The 14,971-nt window shown below is 43.6% G+C and overlaps 3 protein-coding genes across 3 annotated transcripts; 1 reads left to right on the forward strand and 2 right to left on the reverse strand.

Annotated features, from left to right (window-relative positions):
• Window positions 1-67: 67 nt before the first annotated feature.
• Window positions 68-2,498, reverse strand: LOC136441960 (neuronal calcium sensor 2-like). The gene is made up of 4 exons (XM_066438525.1): window positions 2,213-2,498; window positions 1,868-1,982; window positions 1,395-1,535; window positions 68-915 (listed from the first exon to the last, which is right to left on the reverse strand). Exons 1-4 carry the CDS (start codon window positions 2,392-2,394, stop codon window positions 763-765), a joined length of 591 nt encoding a protein of 196 aa, XP_066294622.1. The 5' UTR covers window positions 2,395-2,498; the 3' UTR covers window positions 68-762.
• A 1,628-nt stretch (window positions 2,499-4,126) lies between these two features.
• On the reverse strand, window positions 4,127-7,822 carry LOC136441959 (torsin-1A-like). Its single transcript, XM_066438524.1, has 6 exons — window positions 7,360-7,822; window positions 6,114-6,385; window positions 5,563-5,738; window positions 5,220-5,344; window positions 4,766-4,911; window positions 4,127-4,419 (listed from the first exon to the last, which is right to left on the reverse strand). Exons 1-6 carry the CDS (start codon window positions 7,820-7,822, stop codon window positions 4,303-4,305), a joined length of 1,299 nt encoding a protein of 432 aa, XP_066294621.1. The 3' UTR covers window positions 4,127-4,302.
• A 422-nt stretch (window positions 7,823-8,244) lies between these two features.
• LOC136441958 (uncharacterized) lies at window positions 8,245-12,402 on the forward strand. The gene is made up of 6 exons (XM_066438523.1): window positions 8,245-8,355; window positions 9,078-9,226; window positions 9,652-10,559; window positions 10,883-11,076; window positions 11,284-11,522; window positions 11,794-12,402. The coding sequence occupies exons 2-6, from the start codon at window positions 9,108-9,110 to the stop codon at window positions 11,969-11,971; spliced, it is 1,638 nt and encodes a 545-aa protein (XP_066294620.1). The 5' UTR covers window positions 8,245-8,355; window positions 9,078-9,107; the 3' UTR covers window positions 11,972-12,402.
• The last annotated feature ends 2,569 nt before the right edge of the window (window positions 12,403-14,971 follow it).

Consider the following 14,971-nt stretch of genomic DNA (forward strand, 5'->3'; position numbering starts at 1 on the left):
TGGAGGCACCTCGTCCGTGGCCTATGCCCAAGGATGGGCGACAGGCCCAAGTAAGTAAGTAAGTATCTGTACAATCGATGTCTATCGACCATAAGGTGAGCAACAGAAAAATGGAAAGAATAAATGTCAAAAGAATCTTTTGGATGGCCAATTCCCATGATTCCTTGATAAATAAAGACTGGAGTTGATCAGTCGAAAATTCTGGTAAGTCCAATTTCTTGTGTTGGAAATTGCGGCTTAACTTTGATGCAGACAAAAGAAACGGTTAGGTTGTTTGGAAATGAATAATCAAAATCCTATTTGTCTGGACGTATTACAATATTGGTCATAAAAAACATTTTTAGAGGAAATAAAACCGCTAGCTACTGCTGTATTTGCACTGGGCAAGCAATACATAATACAGTTATGACGACGACGAACCGAAAAGCAAAGGTGAAGGTCCTGTGTGAGCGGCAGTGACCCCAAACACAAAATATCTCTCCTAGGATCCTATACCTGAATCAACATTGTCAGATGATAGGACATTGCAATAGATCTTTGACACTGAGTGATGCGCCTTTTTGTGTGCACTTTGAAGCAGAGACTTAAAACGATCATATCAGGTTTCGACGTTCTGTCCCACTCATCAGGTTTGACCTCTAGAATAAGCAAACTTTGTGCATTCTGACATTGATGTAGATGCTGAACTTCATATAGAATATCATTTCTACATTGCGTTTGTTGTGGTAAGCTGAGATCTATCACCTATATATTATTGCAGTGCTATTCAACTGTACTTATCGGCATATCTTGAGCGTAATAAAAAAGCGGAAAGTAACGTCCCGTGAATATCTTATCTGCAACTCTCTCCAGATGTTCGTCTAATGCATCCACAGTCTCCACCGCCATCTCAGGGTACCGCAACTCGTGCATCATCTGGACCAGATAAAATCTTATATTTATTGCGCCCCTACTGACATAAACTACGGGTGGACTATGTTTAACTATTCGGCACAATCCCTAGACACAACCAAGTATTTACAGGAACCGACTGTCTCTCATCTTCATCAGGGCAATACTCAATATAATATTGCCCTGATGAAGATGACAGACAGTCATCGAAACGTCGGCTCGTGTAAATACTTGATTGTGAATAAAAGAACTTTGCTATTCAGTCATTAACCAAACTGATGAAATTGTTCACGAACATGCGCATTCTATTTCATAACGGTTTGTTTTCCATACATGCATAGTTAGTAGTGCTTGTAAGTGTGGGGTTGGTTAAATTATGATAACGACATTAATGCACGTAAACAGTATAACAACGGTTGAAAAAACAAAGAAGTTTATGTTCGAACGGAGCAATGACATGGTTCATATGACACTTAGTCTGAACATATATAAAGTCATTTCACCTTTAAGACGCGGATGAGCTCCCCCTTGGTTACCGAACCGTTACTGTCCAGGTCGTACATGTTGAAGATCCACTTCAGTCTCTCCACAGTGGTTCCTCGCAGAAGCGTGCTCAGCCCTATGATAAACTCACGGAAATCTACCTGTATAAAACATGTGTTCATGTAATCAACAATAAACGCTGTTCATCTGGGCTTATAGAATGACAACACAAGTCATTAGAGCTTTGCCTGATACTTATATACTGCGTATATAATGCGTGCACGTGTGGCATTCGCGGTCTTGTTTGGGACCTTCTAGATCTTGGCTAATCTTCCAGATCCATACAATCAGTGGACTCTGTGCTAGTTATTATCGCTACGTTACTATGGTGGTTCTAATGACTCACCTGGCCTGAATTTCCTGCCTTTTCCGCTTACTGTAAATCCCCCTTCTGATTGTCTCTGGGATAATGTAATTTCAAATGAGATCTTACCGATCCGCTAGCATCTCTGTCGAAAGTGCGGAATATCTGCCGAGCTAGGGTGCCTTTTTCCTGCAGCCCACCCATTTTGAAAGACTTCATGAAGTAGCGCAAGAAGTAGTGTTCGCTAAAAAGAAGTCAATAGATACAACTGAGTAACAAGTTGTTTATTGTTGATTTTAACCTTTTAAAAAAATACTATATTCCTGAATATTTGACTGAAAAGAGGTATCTGCTTTGTCCCTCTTGTCTAGCGTCTGTGCGGCTTTGAGCGACAACAAACCCTTCAAATATTAACAAACAACGAAATATCAAACATTTCTCTACGCTGTGTCTAATAAAGAGGTAGTTACCCACCTCAGTAGTCCATCGGGGCAGTCCTTCATGAAGCGCTTGTACCATTCCTTCACCTCCTCTTCGTTGAAGTACGTGATTCTGGTCAGCTGAAGTATCAGACGCCGCAGCTCGAAGGACCCGAGCTTTTTCCTTCTCCCCGCAGTTTGCTGTGATGAGCAGGCCCTGCCGAAGCCGCTGCCCATGCTGATGGAACTTGTTGAGGAATCCTGTAGCCAACACGACGTCTCACCAGAGCAAGCTCATCCGGTTGTAGCTCATTGCTATCTGATGGTCTTATACAATCATTCATGTCGGTGCTTTTAGGTTGGCTATTCCCCTCCGGCAATACGGCTTAGTGATCTCCGACCTGCAAAGTTAACATGTCTGATAGATACCACGGAAAGGAGATGGATATTGTTGAGTTACAGTCACTTATTTATACTGTTCAGACGATAATGCATTGTAGCAAACAGAGTCGACGACTGACAACAAAATATCTAATTGGTCGATTTGATTCCAATTAATGCTTTGTGTACCAGAGAACTATTTCGATTTTCAGGATAATGACATTCACATTATTACAAATAACACATCGTTATAAATTTAAATGTGTCGGTTATACCGACTGGTATCATATGGTCGTAAATACACAGACTTCAACGGTTTACAGAAAAATTCATAGTGTCTAGATAAGATCAATGTAGGTCGGGGTCGTCTGAAACTTCTCAACGGATTAAACAAGCATCGTGTGGGCACTTAATGCCCATGTACAGTGCACCCAGCCGACGCTATCTGCAGCGGTGCGCTAGCTTTGGTCACTGATCATTAGTCGCCGGCGTCACTGAAGTCTCTGTCTGTAGGGAACTATACATTATCTGCTATACAGGCGTACTTGTTATCACTACTACATGTGAACCGTAACTTCATTCAAATTCAGTGCGGATAATCTCTCCGTGATACAGGTACAGGAGTATTCCAACGGCAAAAGATCATATTTGCTTTGATAGGACAACTTTTCCTTTTTATCCATATACATTGTACCTTTTGCATCGCAAATAAATCTTTTCTTGAAAGAGAGCACAACAATAACTGATATATCTAATAGCATGAGGCGACCTGTCTGTCATAACAAGGGTGTAGATTTGCTGGTATATAACAGGCTAGAGAAATCTTAAGTATGCTTCGTAGAAAGCTTCTCTTTTCCCAGGAGTAAAAGGTCACACTTCAAAGTGTGTTTGACATACAGGTCTGGCACTTAGCTGTAGATAGTACATAAAACGGTAGACGGGTCAGAAAACAATGGCCCCTGGATAGTCTGATACTAGCTCTAAAAGCGTGTTTGTCTGATATGTTCGCTTCATGTCTGTCAATACTGAGCCAGGATAATGGAAGCCTTTTGGCCACTTGGCTCTAGAATATCCCATATAGTTGTCCTTTGATACAGGGATGCTCACTTGGGTCTTTTGATTCTTTTGTGTGTGTGTGTGTGTGGGGGGGGGGGGATGTGCGAACAAATAAACTTTGAATTAACTCACTAGTATATCTGCATGTAGCTTCATCTGTGTTGGTATACACCATTTGATAATCATGGAAAAAATCTGATAATTATGGAAAAAAGTAAGCCTCTGTGTTTGTAATATTTCTATTCAAGTATGTCCGATTACTATTTAACCAATAAAGCACGTACTTTGTCTAATCTGTTCTGATTTACTTTGTTGTAATCACTTGCAAACCATGTTCAAACTCAAACGCTAATTGACGTCGCTAGAACTTAATGGCAGGAAGTTTGAGGGTTGTGAACTGAGACGTTTAAAAGTATTTGACCTTTACCGTTTATCGTACAATACGATGTAAAAGCTAACAAACAAAGAAAGAAGGTTGAAACAGAGTAACGAAATACGTACAAAACACAAAAGAATTGGTACTCAAATCGTCTGTCTTACGGCAACGTTAATATGATACCATTGGGAAACAGCACCACCAAATACAGCCCAAACCTTAACTGACACAATCCTCTCTATGGGTAGCATGTTACAACATGGCTATTACATGTAACGCTACAGGCTATCAGTGACAATGTGTCAGAAGGTAAACTACGAGTGTTACTGTCCCTATTTTTCCAAGTGCAGAAGTGTCTTGCTGCGGACGTCCCTACAGCCGTTCTCAGAATACTTCACACCGTCCTTCTCCATGAAGGAAATCTCGTCCGAGATTTTGTCCCACATTTCCTGTGAAAAAACAACACAAAGAAGCAACATTACCGATAATATCATCCTTCACAATTTCAGATGAGAAGAGGGATGCATGATCAGTTCATAACTAATTACGATATTTCTTTCATACTATTTGATTCCCCATGTACCTGTGAAACTTTGCAAACAGAGATGAAATGACGGCATTAGTGCTATGTTTCGTACCAAGAAAAACAATAGCTCAGAAGATACTGTTATGTTGTGGATAATCATGCTGCTGATGCAAAAAGAGTAAGAAATTATTGACACGGTGACTGTCAGATCTGATGTGAATGGTGGGTACACTTGAGAACTAATAGCTACAATGTACTGTGGAACACACTTTGGTGAGGTCAGCCTCCTTCCCCAGATCCAGCATGACGTCCCGAATGCACTTTTCCACCTCCTTCAGCTCCAGTGGAAGGAAGGGAATCACATGCACGTGTTTCATCAGAGCTGCGTGCCACATGCCCATCTTCTTATCAGTTCCTAGAGAATATACGAATGAAGGAGTCAGTACGCAATTTAATTTTTAGAAAGTATATCTGGTGTAAACTCGGTGTTTCATTCTTTTAATGTTGATTTCAAATGCAACGTTTCTAACAAAAAGCTTGCATTGGCGCTAAGAACATCAACCGTTTATGGTTGCATTTCAGTCACCCATCACCCAGGCACTGGTCAAAATTCATCCTACTGGTCAGTAGTTATACAGAGCACAGCTAAATAGAACTGCGTTCATGCAGATGTTTGAAAATATCAGTGAGAACTGTATGAACAAAAAGGTAATGTGCTCTTACCGTCTGTGGTCTCCGCACTCTGCTGGACAATTTTCTCAAACTGTTTGATCCTATAGTCGTTCCGGTCCGTTCCACCCTTGCGAAGTTCTATGAATTTGTCAATGATTGTACTGGCCGCAGTGTTGCTAGAAAAATTGAATCATTTAATTGGTTACGACTGACGCTAAAGCAATGAAGGGAAAAAAACCGATCGGGTATGACGTATGAAACTAAATCATTAACAGTAATAATGCAGTCTGCAGAGCCCTTCAGCATACATTTAGCTGGTACATTAATAAGATCGTGACTGCACTGTGGCAAGCGTTGTCACATGACACATCACCAAACAAATCACTGTAGATACCTCAAAAACAGAAACATGGCCTTGTTGAAGTTTTGACCGTCCACTGGAGCCCCCGCGTCCACGTAAGGTTTGATGGTGTCAATGAGGCCCTCTGGCATCTTGTCGGTCTCGTCGAAGATGAAGAGAGTTCGGGGACAACTCCGGACTGCCACGGGGATGAGTCGGTGCAGCTTGTCCTGTGGACGACAATCGTTCCAACATCTTTCGTAACCACAGAATTAACGTTAAAACTTATGTTCATGTTCGCTTTTGCTCGGAAAGTACTATGCTGTTAGATACTGATATAGAAGTGTGAACATGGTACACTTAATTAATCAATGCCCTTCCCAAAAACATGTGTTAACATTCGGTGTCTTTGTGCCATTGCTGGCTTCAGTGTTATTCTAGAATGATGGAGTTCAAAGTTGTTGTTAATCTTTAACAGTCATGAAATAGTTGCATTGTGAGAGGTCATTGTTATTTTCCTGAATATATTTGCCAATGTACATAGTGTATGGAATAGTTAGTATATATACTAATCTATACTAAGGTCTAAGGTATACTGCTGATACCTTATATTCCTTGATGCTGTCAGGATCATGGTGAGGAAAGTGCTTTGTGGCGATGTACTGACGGACACAGGGAGAGTTCAGGCCATCTAAGAAGAGGCTCTCCGCGACCATCCCTCCGACGTAGTTCTTCCCTACTCCGGGCGGGCCGTGGAAGGACAGGACCAGGGCTCTTTCCGGGGACGCGGTGTTGACGTGGTCCTTAATGTAACGAACCACTATGTCATGGACTAGTGGCTGGCCGTGAAGTTTCCGCTGTATGGTCTTGTCCAAACCTGAACAATCACAATTAGATTATCCATTAGTCGTGTTGTTAGTCTAGCCTCGTAATTCGGCCTTTCTAGATGAGGAATGTTTAGCTAATGATATTTTTCTATTTATCATATTGTAAAAAGGGTTAGCTTAGTTGCCCATAACACGAATTAAGCAAAGCCTATTTCGCAAAAAATGTAAACAAGCCTGCTTCTCTAAGAACCGAATTCACAGCGTGGCAGCGCGTGCGGTTTCCTTTTAAGGTTGTAGATATTGTGGCACTTTTTCTACCGCACGTGAACTCAATGTTAATTTTTTTATTACAATACCTACGGGTATAGCAGCAATTAGGTGCGGGCAAATCTTGCAAATAATGTCTTAATGTCTTGAGAACGTTAAGGCTATCAAGCAACAGTATTTCAGTGGGTGTGTTTGGCGACAACCGAGAGAGGTTGCAGAACTTACAACTGAAAACGAATTATGCTGCTTCGACTGCACATAATAACTTAATAACTTAATAACTTGTTGGCCACTTATTCTTTGCCGTATCCTAGTGACCAACGTTACGGCAAGTAGGCGGGGGTGCACTCGACCGTTAGTGCTCGAATGGTGCAAGTCTTTCTTGGCAAAGTCTACAATCTGATTCGAGAAGTGAAAAGGCCGTATGTTTTACGTGACACGTGAAGCACATTAAATGATTCATAACTAACGTACTACTAGTGTGTCCATGAATGAATTACCCATATGGATTCTACTAGTGTGTCCATGAATGAATTACCCATATGGGTAATTCATTCATGGACACACTAGTAGTATGTTGTGTGAACAAAAGATGTGTCAATCAGAGGGTAAACACAAAGGACGTCTAGACTGTGCCAGGGTCCATTCAAAACTGCCCGCACATTTTCGCATTGATGGTATCATTTATAAGTCTGTCGGTAAGCCTATTTATTAATACCAGTTAAGGGGGGGGGATACAAAGGTTCGCGGTACTCACGTGTCATGTTCGGTTGGAACTGTCCACCGCAAGAGTCGTCTATATATGTGATGAATGCCATCATCAAGACAGTCAAAACAACCACGGTAACTGCTGACGTCACCACCGGTCGAGCCCTTGCCTGTGTGTACGGCCATTCTAACAGCCGCCGGAGACGACCAGGCTCTTGGTGAAGCTCGTTGGCCCTCAGAATCAAGAAGTGAGCCAGGCGGATCCAGGACTGAGGCTGCTGGTCGTTTAGCCCTGCCAGGCCGAGCAAAAGCCGTGGGTTGGCGTTGTGACACAGGGCCCGAAGATTAGTCTCTATGGCACTGATCGTCATGCCCGACAGCGGGTTCTCCGCGTCAAACTGAGCCGGCGGATTCGGCAGTGGGAACTCATCCTGACCTCTAGCACGTTCAATAGCCGGGAGGAAGTTTTTGCCCGGGCCAAGGGACGCTCCCGGGAGTAAGATCGTTGCCATCGTCGTTTTAAGACTTTCGTCAGGTGTGCTGGCTAAAGTTTGTCGTTTGCGACCACCGAAACGTATGAAGACAGCTTGTCCAAGAATATAAATTATAGGACGGACAAACACAGGTGATCACTATCCAATCACACTTATACGCGCTAGTTCCACTTTCGCAGTTTCGATGAATGAGTTATTCGTGGTCATGTTTTACTGTAATCAGTTAGCTTCTGTCTGAGTAGGTTACTAAGATACTGCATACAATCAAAGTAAAACATCACACACACATGACCACAGTCCTATCAGTGAGGCACACGCAGGTCACTATTGAATGATTTCTAAAGAAAACAGGGCATACTAAGAATCCCTGTTCCAGTCTTCAGACGTCTGGGTACATAATAGGTGCGCTGTGGCCGGAGCCAGATCAATATTTACATGCAGTGACCTCTATCTACCGTTAAGACTTGGACTTATTGACTGAGGCTTAAGTCAGGGATCACGGACACGAAAAGGGAACCCATCACCGAAAACCCCCAGTTCACCGGAGGGAGGTAGGTCTTGTTCCTCTTTTTAAGTTTCTATGGATTAGACTAGTCGTCCTGATATGTGGTACTTTGTATCAAGTACAAAAGGTTTTTCATGTATAGCCGTCTTCTGAATGTACGTGAACTAATTGGCAGACCTAATAATTTCAGATGTGTCTGGGCACATAGGCACAGAGTCATTCGATAATCACGCAAAGCAAACGCCATTTGCCGTTGGAGGTAGAGTTGTTGACCCATTTCCATACCGAGTATCCAATGCGCATGCGAAAAGAAATCAATTTACAGAAGGTTCATGATCACCTTGAAGGAGGTAAGTCTTTTGAAAAAAACTGGCGTCCAGGCAATCCGTTTACAGGATAAGACATGTTCCTCAGTGTTTTCACAATAACTCGAATCTTGTGTTCACGGCGTCGTGAACCTTGGTCCTAGTGTGAAGCAGGTAAACAGCACACCTCAGGCATAGCGTTTTGTGTTACGGACAGCAGGTAACGTTATGTCAAACGTGAATTTCACATTTGCCAGACTTGTTGTATTACTTCGCTATATTTTTTGCAATAGTTGCAGTGCGACAGCTGAGAGGAGAACACAGAAAAAACATGCCAGGACATGTAAGGGCTCTCCTTCAGTCATACAAATAGAAACTCAAATAGAATAGACTGTGGATGTGGCCATTTTACACATCACCATCACTAGTGTACTACGTCCTGGTTTCGCTTTTGTCTTGACAGATTTCTAAGTTCCCGACAGGACCGATATCAATGTCGATGGAGGGACGGGGTGGTGTTGAGGTGTTGCGAGAGGGCACGAGTTTGAGAGGGAAGGACATCATTCCTGAATTGCTACTCGTTAACGACCCTGCGCCGGACTCATACAACAGGTAAGGCCCGTATGGGGTGCAGCCGATCTAGCTATAGGGGCCTGGGGGAAAAAGGGCTGCCGTGGTCTCAATTAAATCTTACTTCCCGCTGACCTCTAGGGGTTTTCGCCAGGACCCGGGCTGATGTTAAGTCTAAATGAAAGGCGGGGGAAAATAAACATGTGAATGATAAAAGATCACTGACGGTTATTCCTTAATGGCTAGTTAGTGTGTGTGTGCATTTGGCTGGGGGGAAGTCCTATGTCTTCACAAATGCAAAGGAGCCGTTTGATTTTTAAACTGAACAAAGTGACGCTGGTGTTTCCCTGTTACCCTGGCTTCCATTCGTCCCTGTCTAACCCTCCTCATCCTTGAAGCTTCCATTCCCTCCTCTTTCTCTCCCCCCCCCCCTACTCCTTTCTTAATCGATACTATTTATCTCGCAGGTTTCAGACAGGTGTCCCCCTGGAGACGATGCCTGCCCGGGACATCAGCAGACGGATCGAGCTGCTGACGGGCTACAGCACGGAGCGGCTACAGGAGCTGATGCCGGGAGGGGCGCCACTGGAGGGACCGAGGCTCCACATGCTCGCACATCTGCTTATAGCTAAGGCAAACGGAAATATAGATGTCCAGGGGGCTAGCAAAATCATGGACTCTACTGTCCAAGGGTTACGTGTTTCAAAGCTCCTGTTGACAGTCGCTCTTTTCGTTCTCCCTATGTTTGCCATTGTTCTTGGTGGATTTTGGCCCCCAAAGCCCTCAGAGCAAATTTCAATTCCAATCCCAACTCCAGATCCAACACCAGATCCAACACCAGATCCAACGCCACCTCCTCCTCCAACGAAAATGGAAATCTTTGAAGCACGACTTCCCCACCTGACTAAATCGTTCTCACAACAGAAATCAGACGTCTTCGACCCCCTAAAAACAAAGCTCGCTCCCGTTGTCAGTCAGGAAGGAAGCGCCCTTCTGGCTATCACGGGCCCGAGTCCAACCGTCAGAACCTTCGCAGAGTCCCTCCCGTGGGTTCTCTCCAAAGCTTTCGTTAGCATAGATTCTCTTCAGTTTAGAAGCTTGGGTACCCAACACCGAAACGACGTCATTGATGACGTCATGAAGGCGTGGTCAGATCGTCCTGATGAGGTACTGATCGTTCACGAACCAGACAAGCTCCCACCTGACGTGTTGGAGGTGGTTGTGGACGGGTGCCGCACAGCCATGAACAACAACGGCGTCGTCATAGCAACAGGAGAGAGACCGGGGATGGACCGACTGTCAGGCTGTGGCGGGGTGACTGCACTAGACGTGACGAGAGAGACAGGACTGGCAGAACCTCCACCCGTTACATCTGGTAAGGCCTGTTAAGTTTTTCTTATTACATTTCATGTAAGCTTATCCTAGTATTTGTTTTATAGAAAGGGAGCAATGGTAACCGTATCTCTTTGCATATAAAACTCAAGTCCTAGTCGTAGTGGTATCTATTTTCTCAGATCTTGACAGATACCTCTCTAGTACTGAAGGTTATCGAGTCAAGGTTTATGCTTTTGCTCATATTTTGTTATCTTAATGTGTTAATCTTAATGTGTTACTCTCAATGTAGTTTTAAGAGCAAATAGTGCCAAATACATATCATGGATCAACATTATTGTTTTCTTCATACTATCCCTTCATTAGGAGACCACGAAGCCTCCATCAGGGCGTTAAAGAAGACCTTTCCGTCCCAGTCAGCACGGCTATGGCAGGTGTCAGACTTCGTCATTAACCAACACCTGCAAGACAGAGACCCCCGCCAGCCCGCCATGCTCGTCCTCGCCGGTCTGCCAGGCGCCAACAGAACTGTCAATCAACTTGCGGAGGGATTGGCCAGGGTAAGTACACTTCTACCTCATATCCGGCAGGTGGCGCTCGTACCGTTACTACCATTTGGTCTTGTAAAAAGCGCCAGCTATCGAATTCTGCCCCAAGAGTCCATCCATTTATAAAGATTTATAAAGAAATTTAGAAAGAGTTCTTCCGTGTATGTCTGCAGGTCATTCTGTAACATTTCATCCTATTTCTCCTTACTTTATTTTTAGATATACTCAGAAGAACCCCTCGTCATAAACAGTCGCCAGTTCAGCCGAGTGGACCCAGCCCGAGGCAAGCTCCACCTGGACCGGGCCCTGGACTCTGCGTTCCGCGGGGGCAGACGTGCCGCCGTCCTGACCGAGCTGGACACCCTCCCTCCCCTCTCCGCAATGATGCTCCACTCCTACTGTGACCACGACAACGCGCAGTATAAAGACGTGGCCTTCTTCATGACGCTACAACTAAGGTAATTATCCAGCAATAAACAATACGCACACATGCATACATACATACATTTGTTGTTTGGTATACATTTGTTGTTTGGTAGGGCATTCATATCTTCACAACAAGACCACAAATTTCTGCCTGTCTAATTTTTCTCAGCTCTTTTACTTGTGTGGCTGATGTTCCATCTTTGCACTCTCTTCCACGATGAATTCTTTCAAATACGGCCACTTTCTACCACGTACCTTTAGCGCCCCTAGCGTTTCTAACCCGAACTGTTGTTTGTGTTGCAGGGAGTCTGTAGACCCAGGCGCCAAGCCAAGTCAACAGGATAAGTTGGTGCGTGACCGCCTGCGGGAGGTGTGGGCGGCGCTGGGCGAGGAGAAACGGGATCCTCTGATCAGCCGGGTCGCCACCATGATCGTTCTAGTTCAACGAGAGGATAGCTTTGATATGATTTCAGGCTTCTAAAACTCATGACTGTACCATGTAAAGAAAGAAGGAAAAATTCACTAGACTAACGGTTGTGCATGTATGAACCTGTAACAAGCCTGATCTTTGACTAGATGACTGAAATCTTATGATATCAGTTTTTCATTTAGAAAAATACAAATAAACAAAACGTACAATTATATAAATGCTATTTGAATTACAAATACACGTTGAATGCGTGATTAGTCCATGTAATGTTTATCAGGCATACGAAACTTCACATCATGTGTCGATGAAGTTAACATGCTACATTACATTAGAGTGTGCTTCTGTTTCTTTGCAAGAATTTTAGGCGACATCGGTTTTGGAATACAAACTTAGTAGGGATTTATGATTTCTAGGAGTTACGTAGGTTATAGAATAAACACTGCAGCTCAGTCGTTTATAATGATAAATACGTATCTACTCTACGTCTGTCTCTGTTTCCTTGTATTCATGTAGTGTAACCAGGGCCCCCATTCATGATACAGCGCCACGTGTACGCAACGCCATGACTACCTTCCTGCTCCAAAATAGGAATCATCTATAGATAACTGTAACCTAAAAGCCGCCAACGCTTCCCTTTAGCTTCGCACGCAAAGTTCATATACAGAGACACACCCATACAAGATACATAATCTTATCACATCACGCTAATCCCTACCCGTGACAAAGAATTAAGCTTGGTTGGGCTATCAATAGTGTACGTTGTTGGGTTACAATGGCGACAAAGTACTGTATAAAGTTATAAACTATATCCGTTAACACCACTTGCGTGAGTCACCAAAAGGAGCGTCTGGAGAAGCTAAAAGTGAGTGAATGCTGACATTCTTCTTACGGTCATCACTGTTGTCTAGTGGTCATGTTTACCTTATTTTTAAATCATCACTATCGTCTGCAGAAGTACAACAATTCAAATAGGAACTTGTATATATATATGAATTGGGACATCAATGTTAAACTAACAGCTATAGTAACCATTGTGCTGACTCACTTGGTGTCTGATGTAGTTTGAATTATATGTGACATATCTCTAGTTAATAAATCTTGCTGTGTGGCTCGTTTAATTTTTCGTTGAATTTGGGAAGCAGGGAATCAGCCAGAAACCGTGTCCCCGGTGTAGAAAAGGGTTACCCACTTTCCGAACTCATACAGAGGAAAGTTTACTGGACAACATCTGTGGATGTGTTTTCCTTAGCTCTTGCCACTCAACATGCATATGGTACTGACGATTTGTGTTGTCCTCGCGACCCTGTTTTCGAGAGAGAGTCGATGTATTGACACCGAGGAGCGGGCACTGAGGAGTATGGAGAGGTACATGAACATCCCTCCGGTACACAACACCCGCCTGATGCTGCACCGGATGGCGAGCTTTCAGGTCAGTTTTTATATTTTTCAAGGTGGACACGCTACTTGGCATGCAAAGTAGAATAATGGTTATTTCATTATACATGAACTGAAAATAAGCGTATTTTTGCAGGTCAACCATCATTTCCAGTGTTCTCAGCTCTGCTATCTCACATCGAGATGTCAGTCCTACAACCACCGTAAAAAGAACGGCGTCTGCGAGCTGAATAGCGTCACCAGGGATGATTCCACTTCCGTCACTAAGAACGAAGAAGGGTGGGACCACTACGAGCGCTACTCCGCCCTCATCTCAAGGGTAAGTCTAACTGATTTGTTTAGCTGCGCAGTATGCTTTGGAGCATACATAGAAGGCTTGAATGAACTGATACATACTAGAGAATCAGGCATAGGATTGCAACCATTCAAGCATGGTTTATGGACAACAAAGTGGGACAGGGTCAACTCCCAATCTCAGCACGAATGCACCAGATTCTGTTCATTGGTACATTTTCTTCAAGTATAGTTTAGAAACTAGGAGCAACGTGACTGTCTGTGATAATCAGAGCTTATGTGACGTCAAACGATATGTTTTGGTCCCTAGGCTTTGTGGTACGAGTGTTTCCACGTCAACCCTTGCGTGAACGGGTCGATATGCGTCCGTAAGTTACTGATGGAACGGGAGCAAGCGAGATCAGCGTGTTCGCCTCTCTGTGTGTGCAGGGAGGGGTTCTACGGGCCGTACTGTGAGAAGGGGATGCCTAAATACCCCAATGAAAGTAAGAAAATCTACTAGTAACTCTATGTGTAAGGATGTTCTTAAAGCCCTATCAGAGGAATTTTTTTGTTCTTAATTTTTGAAAGGTAAATAACATAAAAAGATCATTGAAGCATCAAGTGAAAAGTTTATGAATCTATCAATACGTACCTAGAGTGCGTTCCACGAGGACGTACCTCCTCCGGGCAATTTTGCCTCATTACACTGTAAATACATAGACCGATATAGAAACTGCAGTAGTCAATCCAGGGAATTGTTTTTCAACGCCCCACTGCCACGTTTGTTGACTTAGATTCCATGGAAGCATTCCGCTTAGCAACAGCTGCTCTCCTCGACTATGTGTCGACTATACTACCTGCAGCCTAATTATAAGTTTGTCTTATTGATTATGTTAATTATGTCATAGCTTTCCTGATATGCATCTTATTATGTCAATCATAACTGAGGGTACCTACATACCAAAAACAATGAAAATCCATCAACCTCTCGTCCAAAGTTTACAACAACAAAAAAACGCTAGGGGTGCGAAACCTATACCATTGAATCCTTCTTGCCCTAAGAGCTATCTACCACTCGAAAATCACGACCACAAAATGTCTAGAACACGAGATATCAAAAAAGAAAGTTCTGCTGGAATACGGTAGAAAGTCGCCAGGAGGCCCATTTAATCGAAAGGGACCTTCGTTTCACCGACGCCTACCCGCCTACCAAATATCATGAAGATATCCTTTCACACTGCTTCTCGGGTTGTGCTGTTCATGAACAAACACACGCTGTCTAGCCAGCCACAGACAACACCGAAAACATAACCCCCCTGACGAAGGCAAATATATTCTAATGACAATTCCTCTCGCCTGGGGCAGATATCAATGTCGCCC

This window comes from Branchiostoma lanceolatum, chromosome 9 (assembly GCF_035083965.1).
Source record: "Branchiostoma lanceolatum isolate klBraLanc5 chromosome 9, klBraLanc5.hap2, whole genome shotgun sequence".
Classification (NCBI taxonomy): Eukaryota; Metazoa; Chordata; class Leptocardii; order Amphioxiformes; family Branchiostomatidae; genus Branchiostoma; species Branchiostoma lanceolatum.

Excerpts from the sequence above, each read along its gene's own strand:
- LOC136441960 (XM_066438525.1), bottom strand. The coding sequence starts at position 2,394 with ATGGGCAGCGGCTTCGGCAGGGCCTGCTCATCACAGCAAACTGCGGGG. Across the intron at positions 1,983-2,212 it reads TGCCCCGATGGACTACTGAG|CGAACACTACTTCTTGCGCT; the intron begins GTGGGTAACTAC and ends ACTTCTTTTTAG. Across the intron at positions 1,536-1,867 it reads ACAGAGATGCTAGCGGATCG|GTAGATTTCCGTGAGTTTAT; the intron begins GTAAGATCTCAT and ends TGTTTTATACAG.
- LOC136441959 (XM_066438524.1), bottom strand. The coding sequence starts at position 7,822 with ATGGCAACGATCTTACTCCCGGGAGCGTCCCTTGGCCCGGGCAAAAAC. Across the intron at positions 5,739-6,113 it reads ACAGCATCAAGGAATATAAG|GACAAGCTGCACCGACTCAT; the intron begins GTATCAGCAGTA and ends TGTCGTCCACAG. Across the intron at positions 4,912-5,219 it reads GAGTGCGGAGACCACAGACG|GAACTGATAAGAAGATGGGC; the intron begins GTAAGAGCACAT and ends TATATTCTCTAG.
- LOC136441958 (XM_066438523.1), top strand. The coding sequence starts at position 9,108 with ATGTCGATGGAGGGACGGGGTGGTGTTGAGGTGTTGCGAGAGGGCACG. Across the intron at positions 10,560-10,882 it reads ACCTCCACCCGTTACATCTG|GAGACCACGAAGCCTCCATC; the intron begins GTAAGGCCTGTT and ends TCCCTTCATTAG. Across the intron at positions 11,077-11,283 it reads TTGCGGAGGGATTGGCCAGG|ATATACTCAGAAGAACCCCT; the intron begins GTAAGTACACTT and ends CTTTATTTTTAG.